Here is a 20,575-nt window from a genome sequence, read left to right on the forward strand (position 1 = left end):
AGCCTCAGCAATTTATCAAGGTTCTAAGCAACTCAGTGAAACCCTGTCTCTAAATAAAATACAAAGAAAGGCTGGGGATGTGGCTCAGTGGCTGAGTGCCCTGGGGTTTCGTCCCAGTACCAAAAACAAAACAAAAAACATACCACAAATGCTGCCATATCCCTTTGTGAACTAACTTAGGTTATTCATCTAACTTTTTTTTTATCTAACCTTTTTTTTTAATTTGTAAACTAATTTTTTCTGTCACTAATATTTCTGTAAAATTTAACCATTTCTCAAAGGCAAAGAAATTCAGCATTGCATACTAACTCACTGAGCATAAAATTTACATTATGAAACCCAAAGCTTACTTTTTCTCATTACAATTGGTGTAAGACATAATTTGCAAAGCATTTTTTTTCACACGTTATCTCATCTAAACTTAAGACTCCATAGGAGACTGAGAGATTATTATTCCAAACCTCAGAGCCATTCCAACCAATGTGGGACCCTGCTTTCAAAAGACTCAGTCCAACTTCATTAAGCCCTTCTTTTCAAGATAGAGTTCCTATACAATATTTCAGGATGTTTGCTTTTCTTCACTCTGGTCCCCTATGCACATAAACCCAAATCATCTTCTTGTATGCTGGGTTACATGATAGAGGGCTCTTGGTCTAGCCCTTTCTGCTAAGCATGTCCTCCCTCAGGATGCTCCAGATACTCAGATCAAATTTACTGCAGCTTTGCATTTGCTGCTGCCTCTCTATGATGCTGATCCACCCACTCCAGCTCTTTGCTCAGGAGACTTTGTCTCATTCTTCACCCTAAAGGTCTACCTTTCTAGAGGGTGCTGGTATCCAGATTCTATCTCCCACCTTGGGCCTGGGACTAGGTGAAGCAAGGAAGTTCAAGAGAGTGCCAAATTTAAGGAGGCACCTGTTCTCAGGTGCAACCTTGAAGCTTACTTGCTTTTCCATGCCCTGACTCTGCTACCAGTAGTCTGACAGCTGACAGCTCTCAGCTGAGTCTCTCTCTGGGAATTGCCCTTAGCTGAAGAGGGGTACTTTACCCAAAGTAATGCTTCTTTTCAGGCCTTGAGAGTTGGTTCACCCAGGGTAAAAAGGCCTGAACTTTTGCCTCTGTTCTGAACTTCACCAGTTGAAAAAACTTCCAGCTTCATAGCTCCTGTGGCCTGAGCCAAGATCTGTCTTTGTTGCTACTACTTTTCAGGTCTACCCCTTCCCCTCTTCAATCCTGCTTTCTTGAGCCCAATCCTGAGCCCAAGGAAAATTCCCCTCAATTCTTCCTAAGTACAATTGTCTTGCGGCCTGTTTCCTGGGAGAGTTTGCCCTGTGACATCTTCCTTTACCATCACCATCTTAAGTAACTCCCCTAAGACCTTCCTTTCCCAGCTGCCCACTTCCAGGCTCTGTCACATCATCCTGTTTCTGTGTTACATTTCTGTTTATTGTCTCCCCTTTCCGGGCATTTCCAGACATCTCTCTATCCCATTTCCACAAATACCTGAGGGTTATCATGCAGTTAAGAACTGGCAGGATTAAGGGGCTGCACCATCTTAAGGTAAATGTTGATGGTCAGGACTCAGGAATCTTTAAAATTCATAGCAAAGAAACTCTTATTATAGAACAAATTTCAATGTATGTTCCAATACTTGGAACAAGGCGTGCCTTTTGTTTCCCCAGTATCATATCATGTGAGGCACTTATTCTGCCCTAGCCAATCCCCCTGCTATGTTGGTCACAAAAAACTGAGATCTATTTATAATAAAATGGCTTTTCAGGGAACAACCCAAGGATGCCTACTGCATACTCATAAAGGTTAAAGTGTGATTAAAGGTTGCTAGTTTTTTCTTTTCTTTTCGTTTTTTCCTGCACCATGAATTGTATAAAATAAACTGCAATATCTTTATATCACTCACTTTGGTCCACTAGAAACAGTGGATGAGAATTTTTAAAAATATATATATTTGCTATAGCTAAGTGATAGGTTCATTAAAGAAATTCACATTACTTATTTTGTAAAACAGCACAGCCGAAGATGCGAGGGTGGCGTGACCACAGAGCGGGACCTCACTCGCTGGTGTAAACCACCTTAGTCCAAAGCAGGAACCTTCAGAGGAGGAAAAGTCAAACAGAGACAAAATCATTCCTATAAGAGCAAATTGCAAACTTTTCATTTTTTTCTTTCCTAAATATTTCACTTGCATGATTAATACCAAAACTTGTGAAAGGATGAGTGCAGGCTAGACCAGCATCCCAGGGCCCCTGGCTCTAGGTCTGAAGCTGAAACATTCAGGTTCGCCAAACACCCTCTTAGTCCATTTTGTATTGCTACAATGGAATGCCATACGTTGGGTAATTTATAAAGAAAATAAATTTAATTCTTATAGTTGAGGAGGCTGGGAAGTGCAAGGTCATGGGACCTATGTTTCATAAGGGCTTTTTTGCTGCATCATCCCACAGCTAAAGGCAGACATGCAAGAAAACTCATATGCATGAGCACTTGAGCAAGATGGGACCAAACTTACTTCTATAAGAAGTTCATTCTTGAGACAATGAACCCACTCCCACAATAATGACATTAATCCATCACCTCTCATTAGTCCCTACTCACAACATTCGCATTGGGAATTCAATTTCTAATACATGAGTTATTGGAGATGCTGGGGTCTCATAGCCCCTTCAAGAGCCTTCCCCCAATGAGCTAACTCATCTGGGGATGACACATTTAAACCATAGCATACCCTTTACCCGAGATGAACCGAAAAGCAAATTAGAATCTTCTAGATCTACTATCTGCATACAAATAATAAATGAGAATTTCCCTTACATAAAATCATTCCCTCCCAAAAAGTAACTTCTGGTGCCATTCAAGAGGGTAAGAAAAAAATGCATATTTACTTTGTGTGAAGTTGTCTGTCGGGTTCAGTTTTTGGATAAAAGCAGTTTCAGAGAGGTTCATCTCCTGGGCAATTTTTTGATGCAAGTCTTCATCCAATTTCTTAATTAGAAACAAAAATGTTATTGAGACTCCAGAAACAGATCAGACTTCTTTGGATAGCAACTACCATTAGCTAACATAATAATTTATTAATATTAAAATATATACACTTAAAAGGAAATTCAAGTTACATGCCAAGGAATTCAAGACACTTTTACAAAGATTATTTTCTAGAAATTGATACTTGCAGTGTCCTGTGAAGAAAAAAAAATTTTTTATAAATGTGCAAAGGTAAAACAGGCTGAAAACTCAACTGGCCTGGTCTATCTTTTATCAGATTAATATCTATTCCGAATTCATGTGCTCTATTCTAAAACCAATTTCCACAAAAGGAAATTCCTCAATCTTCCATGCTAAGTTGGATACTGAAATGTTCAGTAGCTACTCTTGCCAGGTTAAACCACTCTTCCCCCCTTTTTTTCATGGGTCACTCTCTCTTGTGGAAAGGGCCTCAGGCTAGAGGTTACCTCCTCCAGGAAGCCTTTCTAGTTCTTCCCAGTACCACTCTGTTCAAAAATTTCGTCCTTGGTGTTCAGATTTCCTGTAGCTGGAGAGTTCTTTATTGTCTTCCCTTACCCACCTCACTCCAAACTCTTTAAGGGTATGGACTGTGCTACCTTGCTTTGTCTGGGCCCAAGACAATGCCTGGTACTCAACCCAGGATAGTAGGATCTCAATAAACATTTGCTGAAAGAATAAACCCATTATTTCACTGTATTTCATTAATGCTTATGGTTTGAATCTTAAATGTTCCCCAACCCACATGCTAAAGGCCTACTCATCAGTCTGATGTGCTATGGGGACATTTAAAAGGTGGGGCCTACTGGAAGGAAGTTAGCTCATTGGGGGCAGGCCCTTGAAGGGGCTATGAGACCCAGCATCTCTCTCCCACTCCTCTCTCTCTCTGCTTCCCAGTTGCTATGAGGTGAGCAATCTTCTTTCACCATGCACTCCAGCCTTGATGTGCTATTCTGCTTCAGGACAAGCAACTATGAACTGAAACCTCTGAAACTATAAGCCAAAATAAAACTTTACTACTTCAGAGTTGTTTTATCTTGGGTATTTGGTCTCAGCAATAGAAAACTAACATATTTGAAGCCCTCAGGACAGATATTTTTACACTCTTACAGCTGAAATTAAAAACATGTGGGTTGTGTATGTGTGTAAGATTGTGATATGACTAATAAATGGTACAGTGATTTAGAATATGGGCTTAAGTCTCAAAAAGGCTGGGGATATAGCTCAGTGCTAGAATGTGGGCTTAAAGCCAGGCATTGTGGCACATGCCTATAATCCCAGCTACTCAAGGGAATCACAAATTCAAGGCCAGCCTGGGCAACTTAGTAAGAACCTGCTTCAAAATGTTAACCTAGAGAGAGCTCACCTAGCATGTACAAGGTGCTGAGTTCAATCTCCAGTACAGCCAAAAAAAAAAAAAAAAAAAATGTGGACTTTGAGCCAGCATGGTAATATGAGCCTCCACTCCAGAGGGTGAGGTAGGAGGATCCCTTGAGTGCAGGAGTTGGAGGCCATCCTGAGCAACACAGTGAGACCCATTTGACAAAGGGGGAAAAAAGAAAAATGTAGGCTTTGCAAATGGAAAAAATTAGTGAATTGAGAGCAATGACATATGGTTATTTATATTCATATTCTTTTTAAAAAAGTTTTTTTTTTTTTGTAGTTGTACACGGACTGCATGCCTTTATTTTGTTTATTTTTATATGGTGCTAAGGATCGAACCCAGTGCCTCACAAATGCTAGGCAAGCACTCTGCCACTGAACTACAGCCCCTGACTCCATACCATTCTTAAAACTTTTCTGTAGGTTTTTAATTTTTCAAGTATCAATTTCTATACACTGGCAATTTTTATTATTAAAAATAATAAAAATGTGGGCTTTGGAAACAGACAAAACTGTATGTATAACCTGGATCAGACTTTGTAGTAGGGTAAGAATGGACAATCTATTTAATCGTACAGAGCCTCAGTTTCCACACCTGGGGGTAATAAAATAAATAAAATGGGGGTAATAGCACTTAAGTCAGTGTAGTCCTACAGAAAAAGAAATGGCTTAAGAAACTCATACTTATGCTGGGTGTGGAGGTGCAACAAGTAAGTAATACCAAAGAGTATGTAACTGAGGTATGTAGGGGGTTTGGGGGTTTTGTTTATCTTGGGGTTTCATTTGATGCTGGGGATTGAATCCAGGGCCTTGAACATACTAAATATGTACTCTAACACTGAGCTCTAGGCCTCCAGCCCTGAGATATGTAGATTTTGACAATAAATACCCTAGGACTTTAAAGATGAAGTATTGTGGTGCACCTCTAATAAGGCAGATTTAGAAGGAAAATGTGGGCAAAGAGTTTGGTCAAGTCATGACTTCACTTGTGTTCTCTTATTAAATCAGAGTTTAAGATATAACACCTTTGAGTCAGGTGCAGTGGCACACACCTGTAATCCCAGTGGCTTGGAAGGTTGAGGCAGGAGGATCACAAGTTCAAAACCCAGCGTCAGCAAAAAGCTAAGCTCTAAGCAACTCAGTGAGACCCTATCTTTAAATAAAATACAAAATAGGGCTGGGGATATGGCTCAGTGGTCAAGTTTCCCTGAATTCAATCCCCAGTACCTCCCCCCGAAAAAAAAAGATACAATATCTTTGACCCTCTAGAATTCTGTGCGCCAAAGTTAGGAAGAAATTGGATAGTTTTAATGAAGTAGAATGAGCACTGTCATACCTGTAGGCTTGAGTGAGAAGTCCCACCTGAGTAGAAGAGTGGGTGCAGCTTCTGTTTAAGTCACCAAGGCAATGATGCTAAGAATTTAACTCAGATACTTTCCACTGGTATACTGGATGTTCTCTGTGGAAACTGACCCACCTGCCCATGCATATGACACACCTGATGAAAACTGGGAACTGTTTAGATCCTGTTAGTTCAGAGTCTACAATCACAGGTCACAATGGTGACTGAAGGGGAGATAAAGAAAAACTACTGCTGCCCTAGCTTCTATACACTGGCAACTACTTTGCCTCTAGAAGAAGTGTTGACCAGAGCTGAGTGTGGTGTAATCCCAGCACTCTGGAGGCTGATGCAGGAGGATTGCAAGTACAAGGCCAGACTAGGCAATTTAGCAAGACCCTGTCTCAAAATTTTAAAAAGTGGTAGAGCATCCCTAGTTTCAATCCCCAGTACCACAGTGGTGGGAAGCAGAGTTGACCATCTCTGTGGCAGAGTCCTTACAAAGACAACTTACTCTCTAGGAGGTTTTGTCAAGACTAAGGAAGAAGAAACAGGTGGCAGAGGTGGGATCCCTCCTGGGCAGGGGCAGGGTTCACCCTCCCCACAAGTTGTTCTAGGAGACACACATGACTTACCCTTCCAGATACTTTTAGCAAGACTTGCAGTCAATTACAAGAGCTTGGTTCTGATTTCTAGTATCTTTTGCAGAATTAAGCCTGAAATCTTTGTCACTTCCTCTCTTTTTTAGCTATGACTGCTTTCCTCTCATACCAAATGAGGCAGCCCCTGAAATAATGTTAAATATGGCCATGAAACTGCAAGGACAATGAAGACCAAGGACAGGTGGATGTGTAGGCAATTGCTCTGTAAGTTTCACTATTTTTTATTTTTTATTTTTTATTTTTTTTATTTTTTTTTTATTTTTTTTTAATTAATTTTATTGTAGGTTGTTCAAAACATTACATAGTTCTTTATATATCATATTTCACACTTTGATTCAAGTGGGATATGAGCTCCCATTTTTACCCCATATACAGATTGCAGAATCACTTCAGTTGCACAACCATTGATTTACATATTGCCATTCTGGAGTCTGTTGTATTCTGCTGCCTTTCCTATCCTCTACTATCCCTCCTCCCCCCTCCCCTCCCCTCTTCTCTCTCTACCCCCTCTACTGTAATTCATTTCTCCCCCTTATATTTCCCCTCCTTTCCCCTCACTTCCTCTTGTATGTAATTTTGTATACCCCTGAGGGTCTCCTTCCATTTACATGCAATTTCCCTTCTCTCTCCCTTTCCCTCCCACCTCTCATCCCTGTTTAATGTTAATCTTCTTCTAATGCTCTTCTTCCCTACTCTGTTCTTAGTTACTCTCCTTATATCAAAGAAGACATTTGGCATTTGTTTTTAAGGGATTGGCTAGCTTCACTTAGCATAATCTGCTCTAATGCCATCCATTTCCCTCCAAATTCTATGATTTTGTCATTTCTTAATGCAGAGTAATACTCCATTGTGTATAAATGCCACATTTTTTTTATCCATTCGTCTATTGAAGGGCATCTAGGTTGGTTCCACAGTCTTGCTATTGTGAATTGTGCTGCTATGAACATGGATGTAGCAGTGTCCCTATAGTGTGCTCTTTTTAGGTCTTTAGGGAATAGACCGAGTAGTGGAATAGCTGGATCAAATGGTGGTTCCATTCCGAGCTTTCCAAGAAATCTCCATACTGCTTTCCAAATTGGCCGCACCAATTTGCAGTCCCACCAGCAATGTACAAGAGTACCCTTTTCCCCACATCCTCGCCAGCACTTGTTGCTGTTTGACTTCCTAATGGCTGCCAATCTTACTGGAGTGAGATGGTATCTTAGGGTGGTTTTGATTTGCATTTCTCTGACTGCTAGAGATGGTGAGCATTTTTTCATATACTTGTTGATTGATTCACTATTTTTTAAATAAAATCAAGAAAATGAATGTGTTTTACCAAGAACCTAAAAGTTGCTGTGGGGATCCCATCTCTATCAGAGGTATCCCTTTGGCATTGTAAAAAGCACATGGTACTATTAATTTTTTTTAAATTTCAAATCTTTAAAAAAAAAAATAAAGCCAACCTTTAGCTGACTTTCCTGGATTTACCTCCAGGGCTACAGAAACCTGGCATTCCTTCCAGTTCTTTCTATTTGATCTAGCGAAATTTTCTCTCCTTATTCTTCCTTTCTTTGCCTATAGCTTCCTGTTATCTTTAGGACAAGAGTCTTGAAAAGCATTAAAGCATCCCAAATTGTAGCCAAGGTCACCATTTATTCATAATAAACTTGTGTGCAAATGGACTTGTTTTACATACTATCTAGGACACTCATTTCACTGCCCATCAACTCTGTAATTCTCTCTACCTTACCATATTGCACTGATTGCAATTTGAATTTCTGTAACTAATTTCTGTCCCAGGACACTTTAAAATACACCTGCTATTTGCCTGAGCAACTGGAAATAATATAAAAAGTTTGAAAATGGCAGCCTTCAATATGTACCACAAACAACTGAACTTTCACTGGATTGCTACACTGGAACAAAAGGTCAAAATAATGTTGAATCACAAGGAGGCTTCAACTATGGGAGGCTTAGAAACAAACAGTATATCATCTAAATACTGAATTTGGGAGCTATGGGTACAGTTTAGTGGTAGAGCACATACTTAGCATGCATAAGTCCTTGGGTTCTATCCCCAGAACCCCCCCCAAAAAAATTGAATTTTTTTTACCAGCAATATTTTCCATTTTATACTACAGGCTTCATTTCAAATGCTGCCTGTAATAGTTACAAACCTGGGCTGGAGATATAGCTTAGCATGCATAAGACCCTGGGTTTAATTCCCCAGTCCTGACCCCCTCCCCCAAATGACAAACTGAGAACTATACTCTTGCTTTAGTATTCATTTCCCTTTGGCATTCTCACATGAATAAAATTTCCAAGAGCAAAAAAGAGTGATGTTTGCTTTTCTGAGTTCCAGTGTCCAATTCCTCAGGACATTGAGGTTCTGCCATCTTATGACCCACAAGATTTATGATCAGAAAACCAGAATAAGCTTTAAAATACTCCCATCTTGTGGCAGTTTAGAAATATGGCAACCTAAATATGACAGCCCTACCTCTCTTTGCCCCTGCACTATGCTAAATAGATCCCAGCAAATGAAAGCACCTTGATGTAGACAGTTCTAAAACCACACAGAAAGAAACAGGTGATTACTTTCAGATTTCCTATAGTGAAGTCGTGTCCATACAATGCAGGATTCGCATCGTGGGCTGTCTTCGATTGTTCCTGATACTTCTTACATATGTCTACTCTCTCCAGCTCCATCACAGAACCCAAAGCTCATATCACCTTTTGTATCCCATCCACTCCACCCTAACCAGTGAGAACATAAAATCAGTAATTATTAGTCAACAAGCACTCTTAGAGCAAGGTTTGCCATAATTAGCTGATTGTAATATTTTCACATTCATTCTACAGATACCCACACTTACCATGGGATAGACAGAATATGTTGGAACTAGTCAAAATGGATTAAGGTCTCATAGGATTTGCAGTCTAGTAAGGAAGACAAGCATTAAATGAATCACAAGAGAGACATGGGTCACCTCCTAGAACCACCGGGTGCTGAGAGTGGTAATTAAGAGCACAGGTTCTGCAGTCAAGCAGACCTGGGGTGGGATTCTAAGTCAGCTACTTAGAAGTGTGACACCCTGCAAATTATTTAACCTTCCTCTGCCTCTGTTCCTTGATGTGTAAAATGGGAACAAAAACAATAAGACCTACTCCAGAGTGGTAGTGAGGTAAAGTGAGATACATGAAAAAAACAACATAATATCTGACTGAATTTGCCTGAAGTCACTGCTCCAACACAGAGGATTATATTCCAGAGGTCAGAGAAGATACATGGGAAGCAGAAATTCCCACATAAACATCTCATCCTTTGCATTATGCTCTTCCCTCAAATACTAGGCAAAGAAAAACCCTTCAGTGACCTCAGTTTCTCTGAGCTCTTCATCTCTTCTCTGGGCATACTAATGAGATATAAGGTGGGAACACTCTAGAAATCCCAGGGGCCTCTGACCCACTGTGGTCACACCTAGCCAATGATCCTTTCTCTAAGGAAGGGCACCAAGTCTGGAAATGGCCACTGCATCATAAGCTTCCCCACATGAGTTAAAGCATGGATCAAACACAGTATTGCTGAATGTCTGATTTCTTTTAACTACACAACCCCACCAAGCTGTAAACACGTTTTTGGTTTTCTCTTAATTTCACCAGGGAACTTGGAGCAGCAAGCAGTTGAGGAACTAAAACTAAGCATTCCTTTGTAAAAATGTGAAGCCAATCCTGCTTGCAGGGCTGGGAGTGTAGATAAATGGTATAGCACTTGCCTAGCATGTTCATGGCCTTGGGTTTAATCCCAGAACTAAAAATAAATAAATAAATAAAACTCTTCCTTGCTATTACTGAAAATTATTGTTAATGTTGATGAGGAAAATAGTGCATATATATAAATTCTATATTTGGTCCTCACATGGTGCCCAGAGCATGGTAGACACCCAATAAATGTCAGCTGAATTGGAGTAAATACACTGGATACACAACACAGTTTCTTTTCTTAAATATTTTAACAGGAAAACTCAAGAATAAACCCCTCTTAGAATAGGTATCCTCTGGGGGAACTGGGGCTGTGGCTCAGTGGTAGTGCACGTGCCTGCCATGTGTGAGGCACTGGGTTCGATTCTCAGCACTGCATATAGATGAATGAATAAAACAAAGGTCTATCAACAACTATATTCTTTTTTTTTTTTTTTTTTTTTTTTTAAAGAATGGGTATCCTCTGAAACAACCAGTTTTCAACTGGGAAAATTTTTGCCCTAAGGAACTGTTGGCTATGTCTGGAGACAGTTTTGATTGTCCTAACTGGGGAGGTACCACTCTCATCTTCTGGGAAGGATACTTCATACTGTATCCTTTAGACCAAGGATACTGCTAAAAACCTTACAATGCAATAACTACCCCATACAAAAAAAGAACCATTCAAAATGTGAATAGTGTTATTGTTGAGAAACCCTGTTCTAACACACCCATACACCACCACCACCATCATCAACAACAACCACAAAACAAAACAAAAAACCCTGAGACTTTGTTAGAATATGAGGGAAACTCAATATAGATTCCCTCTCCCTGTTGATATGTTATTTTCACTAAATATTACAGCTGATTTACCCCAAAATAAACAAAATACCACTCATTATCACTACCGGACTAAATTCCGGGACTAAAATCCGGTATTAGTCGTGGGTCTCAGTAATTTTTTACATAGTTGTCATATAATGTATCCACCTTATTATTACATTATTTCTATATATATTTTCCATATGGCCCTTATTGTCAAACACTGTAAGGTATTTGAGAACACCATCAACTTTTTAAAGCGTTATTTTTTTTCAAATATCTCTTCCTTTTTCCACTTAGCTCTTGATCTCTGTGTTTTCACCTATTGTACAATCTTAAAGTGAAAAAATATCCTTGTGAAATTTTTAAAATGGAGTTATCTTGAAAACGAAAAACCTTTAGAATATTATAGAAACCCTTGGAACTTCATTTCTCAAAATTTTTTTACCTTCGTTGGGCATGGTGATGCACACCTATAATGCTAGTGATTTATGATGCTAAGGTAGAAGCATCACAAGTTTGAGGTCAGCCTTGGCAACTTTATGAGATGATCTCAAAATTTTTTAAAATTTTAAAGGAATAGAGATGTAGCTCAGAGTTAGAGTGTCCCTGGATTCAATCCCTAGTTTTTGAATACTTGATAAAAAGATTGTTGGTCAAATTTTAAATAAGTTAAAATATAACTGTACAAAACACAACAAAAATTCTATTGAAGCCCTGCACTTAAATTCTCAAGTATTTCTGTCCTCCATAAAACCCAACATTGTTCAATCCTCCAAGTCCCTACTATACTTGCTACCTTTAGGTCTTTTAGCCTCTGTGGTGATTACTGAATAAGGATAAGATATCCATATCTATTTCTATCATTAGACTTTGTGTACTTACAGATCTGGTCGACTTGTTGATCTTTATAACCCTGACCCCTAGCCCAGAGTGGCTTGTGGTAGATATTGATAAATATTTGTAGAATGCATTAAGGTAAGCTGACTGCCTTTGGAATTGTAATCAATATTATAAGGTTTAGCATTTATTTATCTTTGATATTTTCCTGTGTTCACTTGCATTTTCTCTAAGTGTTTTGGGTATGCACCATATCCAGAATCCAAGGATCATGTTTGTCACTTTTATTATAATTTTTATTGATTGTGAATTGGAAAATGCTATGTCAGCCTCCAGGAAGACAAGGTTCTCATGTCCAAAGAGTGAAAAAACATGATTAAGAAGCTTAACAAAATAATCTTTAGATACCTATTCAGGTGACCCTGACAGTCAATCAAATTAGCTAGTCTTATAGGTCCAAGGCCAAAAAGAAGTGAATAATTAGAAGATTGATAGTTAGAGAGCTTCCCTGAGTCATGGACTTCCTATCTTTTCCTCCTTTCATTCTTACTGAACTGTTAAAAACTTCACTTAAATTTTTATTGATAATTTTTCCAAATATATAAGTAACATACAAATATATTTAAATGGATAGTTAGAAATAGGTCCTTTATGGAGCTCCAGTGGCGCAATCGGTTAGCGCGCGGTACTTATAAGAAATAGGTCCTTTAGGTCTGATGTTTAGTAAGAGTTCTGAAGATAAAAGGAGTAATTTGGGGAATAATGCCAATTTTTATTATCTGGTAAAAACTAAATATATAAATGACTCAAAACTATATTCAGAATTCTTCAATAATATTCCATGGGAAGATGGGACAAATATATTAAGACTCTTGACAAGCATTTATAGTCAATTCCACAATTCCTTGACAGGAAGTTATGTTTTCCAGATTGTTCCTAATGAAAGTTCACGATTTGGAATCTGGTTAATAATCCTCTCACTAATCTCCCCACACTCTTGTGTTACTGGATAAAGTCTATTGACTTTATTACCTTCTCAGCTACAAGGCTGCATAAGGAATGCACAGTTAGGGCAAGGTAAGGACACTTGATCACATTTTCCTTCTCCACTGAGGGAGAAAGAAGTGTTCCAAGGACTCAATTAACAATATTTTGACCAATTTCAGTCAAACCTCAGCAGTTTTTCAACTTGATTACACACAAGAATCACTTGGGGAGCTTTGATTCCTGTGGCTACATGGGTCTCACCTCCAAGGAATTTGTTGCAGTTGGTCCAGGGATAGGAATCTATACTTTCTTTCTTTCTTTTTTTTTTTTTTTTTTCGGTTGTAGTTGGACACAATACTTTTATTTTTATTTGTTTTATTTTTATGTGGTGCTAAGGATCGAACCCAGAGCCTCACACATGTGAGGCGAGAGCTCTACCACTGAGCCACAGCCTCAGCCCCAGGAATCAATAGTTTCTTATGTAACAAACTGAGATAGAATGCAAAAGCCCCAGTGCACAATTTTCCCAATTTATATGACTTATTTAAGATCATCTGTTTCTTACTACCCCCCAAAATTACAAAGTCAAGAATATTTAACTATTCCATTAACATTTATCCTAACCCAAAAGTTGTGTGTGTTTGTTTGTTTGTTTGTTTTTGTTTTGGGCAGTCCTGGGGACTGAACCCAGGGGTACTCTACCACAATGCTACATCCCCATCCCTTTTTATTTTATCCTGAGACAGGGTCTCACTAATTTGCTGAAACTGGCCTCCAACTTGTTATCCTCCTGCCTCAGCCTCCAAAGTAGCTAGAATTACAGGAATGTGCCATCACATCTGGCTTCAAAAAGTTATTTTAAAAATAAGACTTTTGGTAAGCTAAGTTCTGTACATTCAGAGCTTAGTTCTTTCTACCTCTCTACCTACTTAATTCCTTACAAAATGTCTCATTTTCTTGGTCCTGAAAAGAATTTCTAAATGTCTAAGCTATAAGTAAGGTTAAAAATATTCAGTCTTAGTTATGACAAATCTATTATCAGACACATCTAATCACATAAAACTGATTCAATTTCTAATTTCATTTCCCTCAACATTTGGTGCTAACTAAATGGAACCCTGATGGCTAATGGAAGACCACATTCTTGTTGTTGTTGTTGTTGTTTTGTAGTACTAGGGATTAAACCCAGAGCCTCATGCATGCTAGGCAAGTGCTCTACCACTAAACTACATTCCTAGTCACCCCCCCTACCCCCCAACCCCTCTTTTTTTGAGAGAAATTCTTGCTGAATTGCCCAGGTTGGCCTGAAACATGTGATTCTTCTGCCTTAGCCTTCTGAGTAGCTGGGATTACAGGCTGGCGCCAGTGTACCTAGCTAGTTCTTTTTAAATTGACTCTAGATTCTCTTTATATAAATCTTCACTTCTCTGAAATCAGTCTAGGTATAAGCATTCTCGTCACATAATCTGGTCCTAATAAACTCGAAAACATGAATACCACTGATATCATGACAAAAGAACACACAAACCAAAGAAGTAAACAGCAGGGCAGGGTCTCCTTTTTTTTTTTTTTTGGTACCTGGGATTAAACCCAGGGGCACTTAACCACAGAGCCACATCCCCAATCCTTTTTATTTTGAGACAGGGTCTCACTGAGTTGCTTAGGGCCTTGCTAAATTGCTGAGGCTGGCTTTGAACTTGTGATCCTCCTACCTCAGCCTCAGGTACCACTGCACCTGGCTTTTTTTTTTTTTTTTTTTTTTAAGAAGTAATTGGTTCTATAGGAATCTATAAAGTTCAAGTACTGCACTTGAAAATCAAGTACTTACATTTTCTAGGAGGCAAACAGCAGCAGGATTCCCACGAAATGCTCTTGCTGTAAATGCATCTACTACAAAAATCGGGAGCTTCATTTTTCTTGCACGCTGTTTTGCAAGGTCTCAGAGTTGTCCGTAGTTTTCCTTACTTCTTGTTATTGCAAAAAAAAAAAAAAAAAACCCAAAAAGTTAATGTTTTACTCGGTGTATAGAAGCAACTAACAGTTTCCTGATAAAAAGTCAAGCAATTCAGCTGGGGCTATAGCTCAGTGGCAAAGCATCTGACCAGAATGTGTGAGGCACTGGGTTCAATCCTTAGCACCACATAAAAATAAACAAATAAAATAAAGACATTCTGTCCATCTATAACTGCCAAAAAAAAAAAAAAAACCTTAAAAAAAGTCAAGCAATTATTCTAACATATTTTAATTTAAAGATCTGCTAAGTTTTTGAGCTACTATATTGAATTTGTTTTAAAATATTTAGCTAAATGGAAATTATATTGTGTGCATGTGCAAATATGTAACAACAAATTCCATCAATATGTACAACAATAATGCACCAACAAAAAAATATAGAAAAAAAATCAGTTTAAAATCAGGTATGTAAAGAAGCAGGAAAATTTGGTTTTATTTCAAAAATCAAAATTTCATTTTAATTTGATGAAAGTATAAACTTACCAGTTCCAAGAATCTTTTTAAAAAACTTCTAAGTTAATTCTTAAATTATTTTTTAAGCTTAAATGAAGTTTTGGAACTTTTCAATGTGTATGATATGCTTAAGGTAAAATTAAGAAAAAAAATCAGCATTTTCGACCAAACCACATTTATGAAATTATTTAAAACTCAAAATTAATTATGATTAAAAGATAATTGCGATTATTTTATTTTCCATTAGATAATATTTTCAAATGAGATATCTTTGTTATCCTTAATAAAAGTCTGCTTGCTACTAGAAAAAAATATTGGCTAAGTGGAATATTGTTCAAATTTGCATTGGCTTTTCATATCACAAATAGAACTTAGAAGAATAATCATATTCTTTCTTTGAGTGGCCCAAACTAGCTCAGGTTTGTTTAGTTGTAGATGTTTTTGTTTGTTTGTTTAGTTGTAGATGGACACAATACCTTTATTTTATTTTTTTATGTGGTGCCAGGGATTGAATGCAGCACCTCATGCATGCTAGGCAAGTGTTCTCCCACTGATCCACAACCCCAGCCCTCAGGCTATGTTTTAATAAAATGCTTGAAATATCCAAGAGACACATGTTTCACTTACAGTCTCCCAATGAAGATTACTTTCTTTTAAAAGAATACATTTTTTCTAGTTATAAAAAATATGCTCATTCTAAAAATCTTGGACAATAAAAAACTGATCTATAATCATACAAATCAGAAACAACATTATTAATGTTTTAGATATATAGTTTTAATCAGAAAATTTTAACCTACTTAACAGTGTAGCATGAGTATTTTCCAACAACAACAACTGCTTTAAAAATATCATTTTAATATATTTACAGCAGGCTTATGGGTGTAAGTTATTTAGCCATTTCCCTTTCAGTGAATTTTTAAGTTGTTTCTAATTTTTCACTTAAAGATGATGTGGTAAACAAACTTGATGAAAGCAAACCTTGGTCTGTATGTCTTATTCTTCAATTATAATAGATTACTAAAGGTAAAAATTATTTGGGTCAGGTAGACACTTAAATTTATCTTCAGGTGTGTGCTAGATTTATCTTTGGCTCAATGCCAGAGCACTTGCCTAGAATGAATAAGACCCTGTTTGGCCCCCAACATATCAATTTAGACAAAACATGAGTGTTCTATCATTACTAATCTGGTAGATCAAAAATAATACCTTTGGAATGGGATGGGATTGTGGCTCAGCGGTAGAGTGCTCGCCTCTCACGGGCAGGACCCAGGTTTGATCCTCAGCACCACATAAAAATAAAGGCATTGTGTTATGTCCATCTACACCTAAAAAATAAATAAATATTTTTAAAAATAAAAAATAATATCTTGGACTTTCATTTGCATTTGGGATTATTCTAGCCAGATAGTAAACAACTTGAAGTCAGATCTTTTCTTGCTTTTCTTCATGGCTTATAATCTCAGCTCCTAGAACAATGCCTGACACCCAATAAATATTTATTGAAGTAATTATTTAAGTAAGTAGTATACTGAGCATACATCAAAACTGAATTTTGATATATTGGCTGAGAAACGTGAGGATTTCTCATCATGGTGCCATCTGCCCGACAACATTTCCATTTCAGGAGCATCGCCATTATCAACAGTACAATATGATCTGCTTACGAAATTATTTGTAAATTTTACTATAGATTGCCTTTATTATTTTAGATCATTTCAGTAGAGAACAGAAATAAAGTTCTGATAATGCAGCGTAGTTTTCATAAATTGAACAGGATTGATACCATTATGAAAATCAGAGATATGTCAAGAGGCATGTTTCTAACTTGATTGGAATTCAGCCTCATTGGTCTCAGCTGAAACATACTAAAACTTAAAATACTAGATACTAGATAAGGAAGAAAGAGTATGGGATTTTGATGATATAGTTAACCTGCTAGGTAAACATTAGAAGCTCCCACCTCCAAGCTTCTTGTTTAGTAAATAATAAATGTCCTGAAGTTTCAAATCATTGTTAGTCCATGTGGTAGCCAGAATAGGGGTCCCCAAAGATGTCCACATCTTAATTCCCAGAATCTGAGTTATAACTGGGTTTAAAGTTGCTTATCAAGTGATCTTAAAATGAGAAGATTATGGCAGATTATCAAGGTGGGCTGATAGAAGACAGAGGCATAAAAGTCCAAGTCAGAAAGAGATTTGAAGATGCTACTGCTAGCTTTAAAGATAGAGAAGGAATCCCAGCGGCTCAGGAGGATCGTGAGTTCAAAGCCAGCCTCAGCAATAGTGAGGCGCTAAGCAATTCAGTGACACTGTCTTTAAATAAAATACAAAATAGGGCTGGGGTTGTGGCTCAGTGGTTGAGTGCCCCACAGTTCAATGCCTAGTACCACCTTCCCCCCTCCCCCCTCCCAAAAAAAAGATAGAGGAAGGAGTAAGGTATAGTGGGGCACACCTATAATCCTGGCTACTTGAGCAGTTGAGACAGGATGATCTCAAATTCAAGGCCAGGCTTAGCAATTAGCAAAACCCTGTCTCAAATTTTAAAATAAAGAGTTGAGAATGTAGCTCAGTGGTAGAATATCTCTGGTTTCGATCCCTAGTACCACCACCACCAAAAAAAAAGAGGAATGTTATGATTTGGATATGAGGTATTCCCCAATAAGGCCTGTAATAGACAATGCAGGATTTTCAGAGGTTAAATGATTTATTATGAGACCTATAGCCTAGTCAGTGGACTATTCCATTTGATGAATTAATAATCTGTATGGGTTACTGGGTGGTAACTATAGACAGGTGGTGTGTGGCTGGAGGAAGCAGGTCACTGGGAGCATGCCCTTAAGGATTATATATCTTGTCCCTGGCTCCTCTCGCTCTCTCTCAGCTTCTTATGAGCTGAGCTGAGAAGCCATAAGCTGAGAAGCTTTCCTTCACAACACCTTTTCACCAGGATGTTCTGCCTTACTTCAGGCCCAGAGCAATAGAATTGGCCAATTGTGGCCTAAGACTTCTGAAACCATGAGCCCCAAAACACTCTTCTTCCTCTAAGTTATTCTTGTCAGGTATTTTGGTCACAGTGACAAAAAAGCTGACTAACACAAGGAAGGAGCCACAAACTAAAGAATATGAGTGGCCTTTAGGAGTTAGAAATGTTTTGGAAAGAAACAAATTCTTATTGGGTATGGTGGTGCCTACCTGTAATACCAGCTATTTGGGAAGCTAAGGCAGGAGGATAGTATGTCTGAGGCCAGCCACAGCAACTTACTGAGAACTTGTTTCAAAATTTAAACAGAGCTGGAGGTGGTGCTTAGTGGTAGAGCACCTTGGTTTCAATCCCCAGTACTGTGAACAATAACAACAACAAATTCGGGGCTGGGGATGTGGCTCAAGTGGTAGCGCACTCACCTGGCATGCGTGCGGCCCGGGTTCAATCCTCAGCACCACATACAAAACAAAGATGTTGTATCCGCCAAAAACTAGAAAATAAATATTTTTTTAAAAAATTTCTCTCTCTCTCTCTCTCTCTCTAAAAAAATAAAAAATAAAAAATAAAAATAAAAAATAAATAAATTCTCTCTCAGTGCTCCAGAAGAAAAAAAAAAATTAGTAGTCAGCTCAGAATGCTATAACCATAGATTCAGTGGTTTAAACAACAGGAATTTATTTTCTCATAGTTTGGAGGCTGGGAATTCTAAGATCAAGGCGCTGACCAATTCAATTCCTGTGGAGGGCTCTGTTACTGGCTTGTAGAGAACCATCTTCTTGCTATGTTGCTGTGTACTCACATGGTCATAGGGCAGGGACAGGGAGCAAGTTCTTAGTAGGGCACTAATTCTATTATAAGGACCCTACACTCATAACCTCATCTAATCCCAATACCCTTCCAAAGAATCCCATCTACAAATATCATAACACTCTGGGTAAAGCATCAACACATGAATTTTTTTGGGGGGTGGGGGGGTGCGGGGGACACAATTTCATCCATATTAGCAGCCTTGCCAACGCTTTGAGTTTGAGATCCTTCTGACTTCCCCTTTCAATCTAGAGGGAAAACACACACACACACACACACACACGCACACGCACACGCACACGCACAAACAAAACTCCAATTTAGTCTTTCCTATGACATACCCACAACACAGACCACCTCCTTGATCCCAAAATGTATGGGAATGCCTCTCGACTAGCAAGCAAGCAACAAATCTGTACTGGACACAAACTAGATGTCATCTAACTTAATTGAATTTTGACAATATCTACCCAAAAGTAGCATTAGCCCACAGGTTGAGACCCCAGACCCACCAGATTCCCCCCACTTTAGACTCCAGTCACAAATCCATTCCTCTGGAACTTTTGACCAAACAGCTACCAACTAGGGTTCCTACAAACGCCTCCTTTAGTTTAATTAATATACTAAAGCAGCTCACAGTACTCAGGGAAACACTACACTTACATTTTACTGGTTTATCAAAGGGATATTTTAAAGAATAGCAATGAAGAGATGTACAGGATGCGATACAGGAGAAAGGGCCTAGAGCTTCTTCCATATCTGTTCTGTATGAAAGAAAGAAGCTCCCTGAACACTATCATTTTAGGTTTTCAATTATTGCATGAGCATGGTTGGAACATGAGTAAACATGTAGAACTGTGATTGGACAAAAGGACATAATTTAATGCTGATTCAATGGAGTGGGGAAAACCTACAAGTTCTGTCTGTTGAGAGCCTTCATGGACTCTATATGTCACATTCCTTCATTCCAGTATTGGTTAGGACCACTTCTGAGATGGAAAGCATAGACCTACTACCCAACAAGGTAAATCAGAGAATTTCTTTATGTCTAGTTCCAAGACAGAAACGCAGGGGAAAATTATATTTTTCTTTTTGATGACTCACCACAGGAAAGAGAAATTCTAGTTTCTATGACCTGTTTAAGAAGAAAAAGGAGCAGGTAAAGGAGGACAGGAGAAGATCAGAAACAGAATTTTGCACAAAGGGCCCCAACGCTATAACAAAAGATATCTTTTATCTTATCTTTATCATTCTAAAGCTGTTTCAAAGCTGCTTAAGGAACCAAAGATAAAAGGCCAAATACTTAAACCTTAGTTTTCTAGTCATTTAGGAAATAACAAGAGCTATGGGAGTTATGAGCAGCAGCCATGGATGAAAACAAACAAAACAAATATAATAACATACCTCCAGAACTGTAACATAAAAACTTTATGTTAAGCCACTGTTTATGTGATCATTTGTCACAGCAGCAATAGGCAACTAATATAGTCCAAAATTTTCTTACTTGCAGCCCAACACAATTCTAATTGCTGCATAAATC

General features: G+C 38.2%; 1 protein-coding gene across 13 annotated transcripts in view; it reads right to left on the minus strand.

Annotated features, from left to right (window-relative positions):
• Positions 1-20,575, minus strand: part of Pbld (phenazine biosynthesis like protein domain containing) — a 63,243-nt gene that overhangs the window by 9,907 nt on the left and 32,761 nt on the right. For 5 of the 13 annotated variants that reach the window (XM_076834946.1, XM_076834944.1, XM_076834938.1 and 2 more), the window contains 5 exons: positions 18,648-18,718; positions 16,453-16,571; positions 14,606-14,744; positions 2,901-3,000; positions 2,011-2,109 (listed from right to left, as the gene is read on the minus strand). In XM_076834946.1, the coding sequence (XP_076691061.1) occupies positions 2,011-2,109; positions 2,901-3,000; positions 14,606-14,689 (283 nt within the window). In that variant the 5' untranslated portion in view covers positions 14,690-14,744; positions 16,453-16,571; positions 18,648-18,718. The remainder of the gene's footprint in view (positions 1-2,010; positions 2,110-2,900; positions 3,001-14,605; positions 14,745-16,452; positions 16,572-18,647; positions 18,719-20,575) is intronic. The other 8 variants (XM_076834947.1, XM_076834945.1, XM_076834937.1 and 5 more) reach the window with 5 other exon arrangements.

The sequence above is a fragment of the Callospermophilus lateralis genome, chromosome 15 (assembly GCF_048772815.1).
Source record: "Callospermophilus lateralis isolate mCalLat2 chromosome 15, mCalLat2.hap1, whole genome shotgun sequence".
NCBI lineage: Eukaryota > Metazoa > Chordata > Mammalia > Rodentia > Sciuridae > Callospermophilus > Callospermophilus lateralis.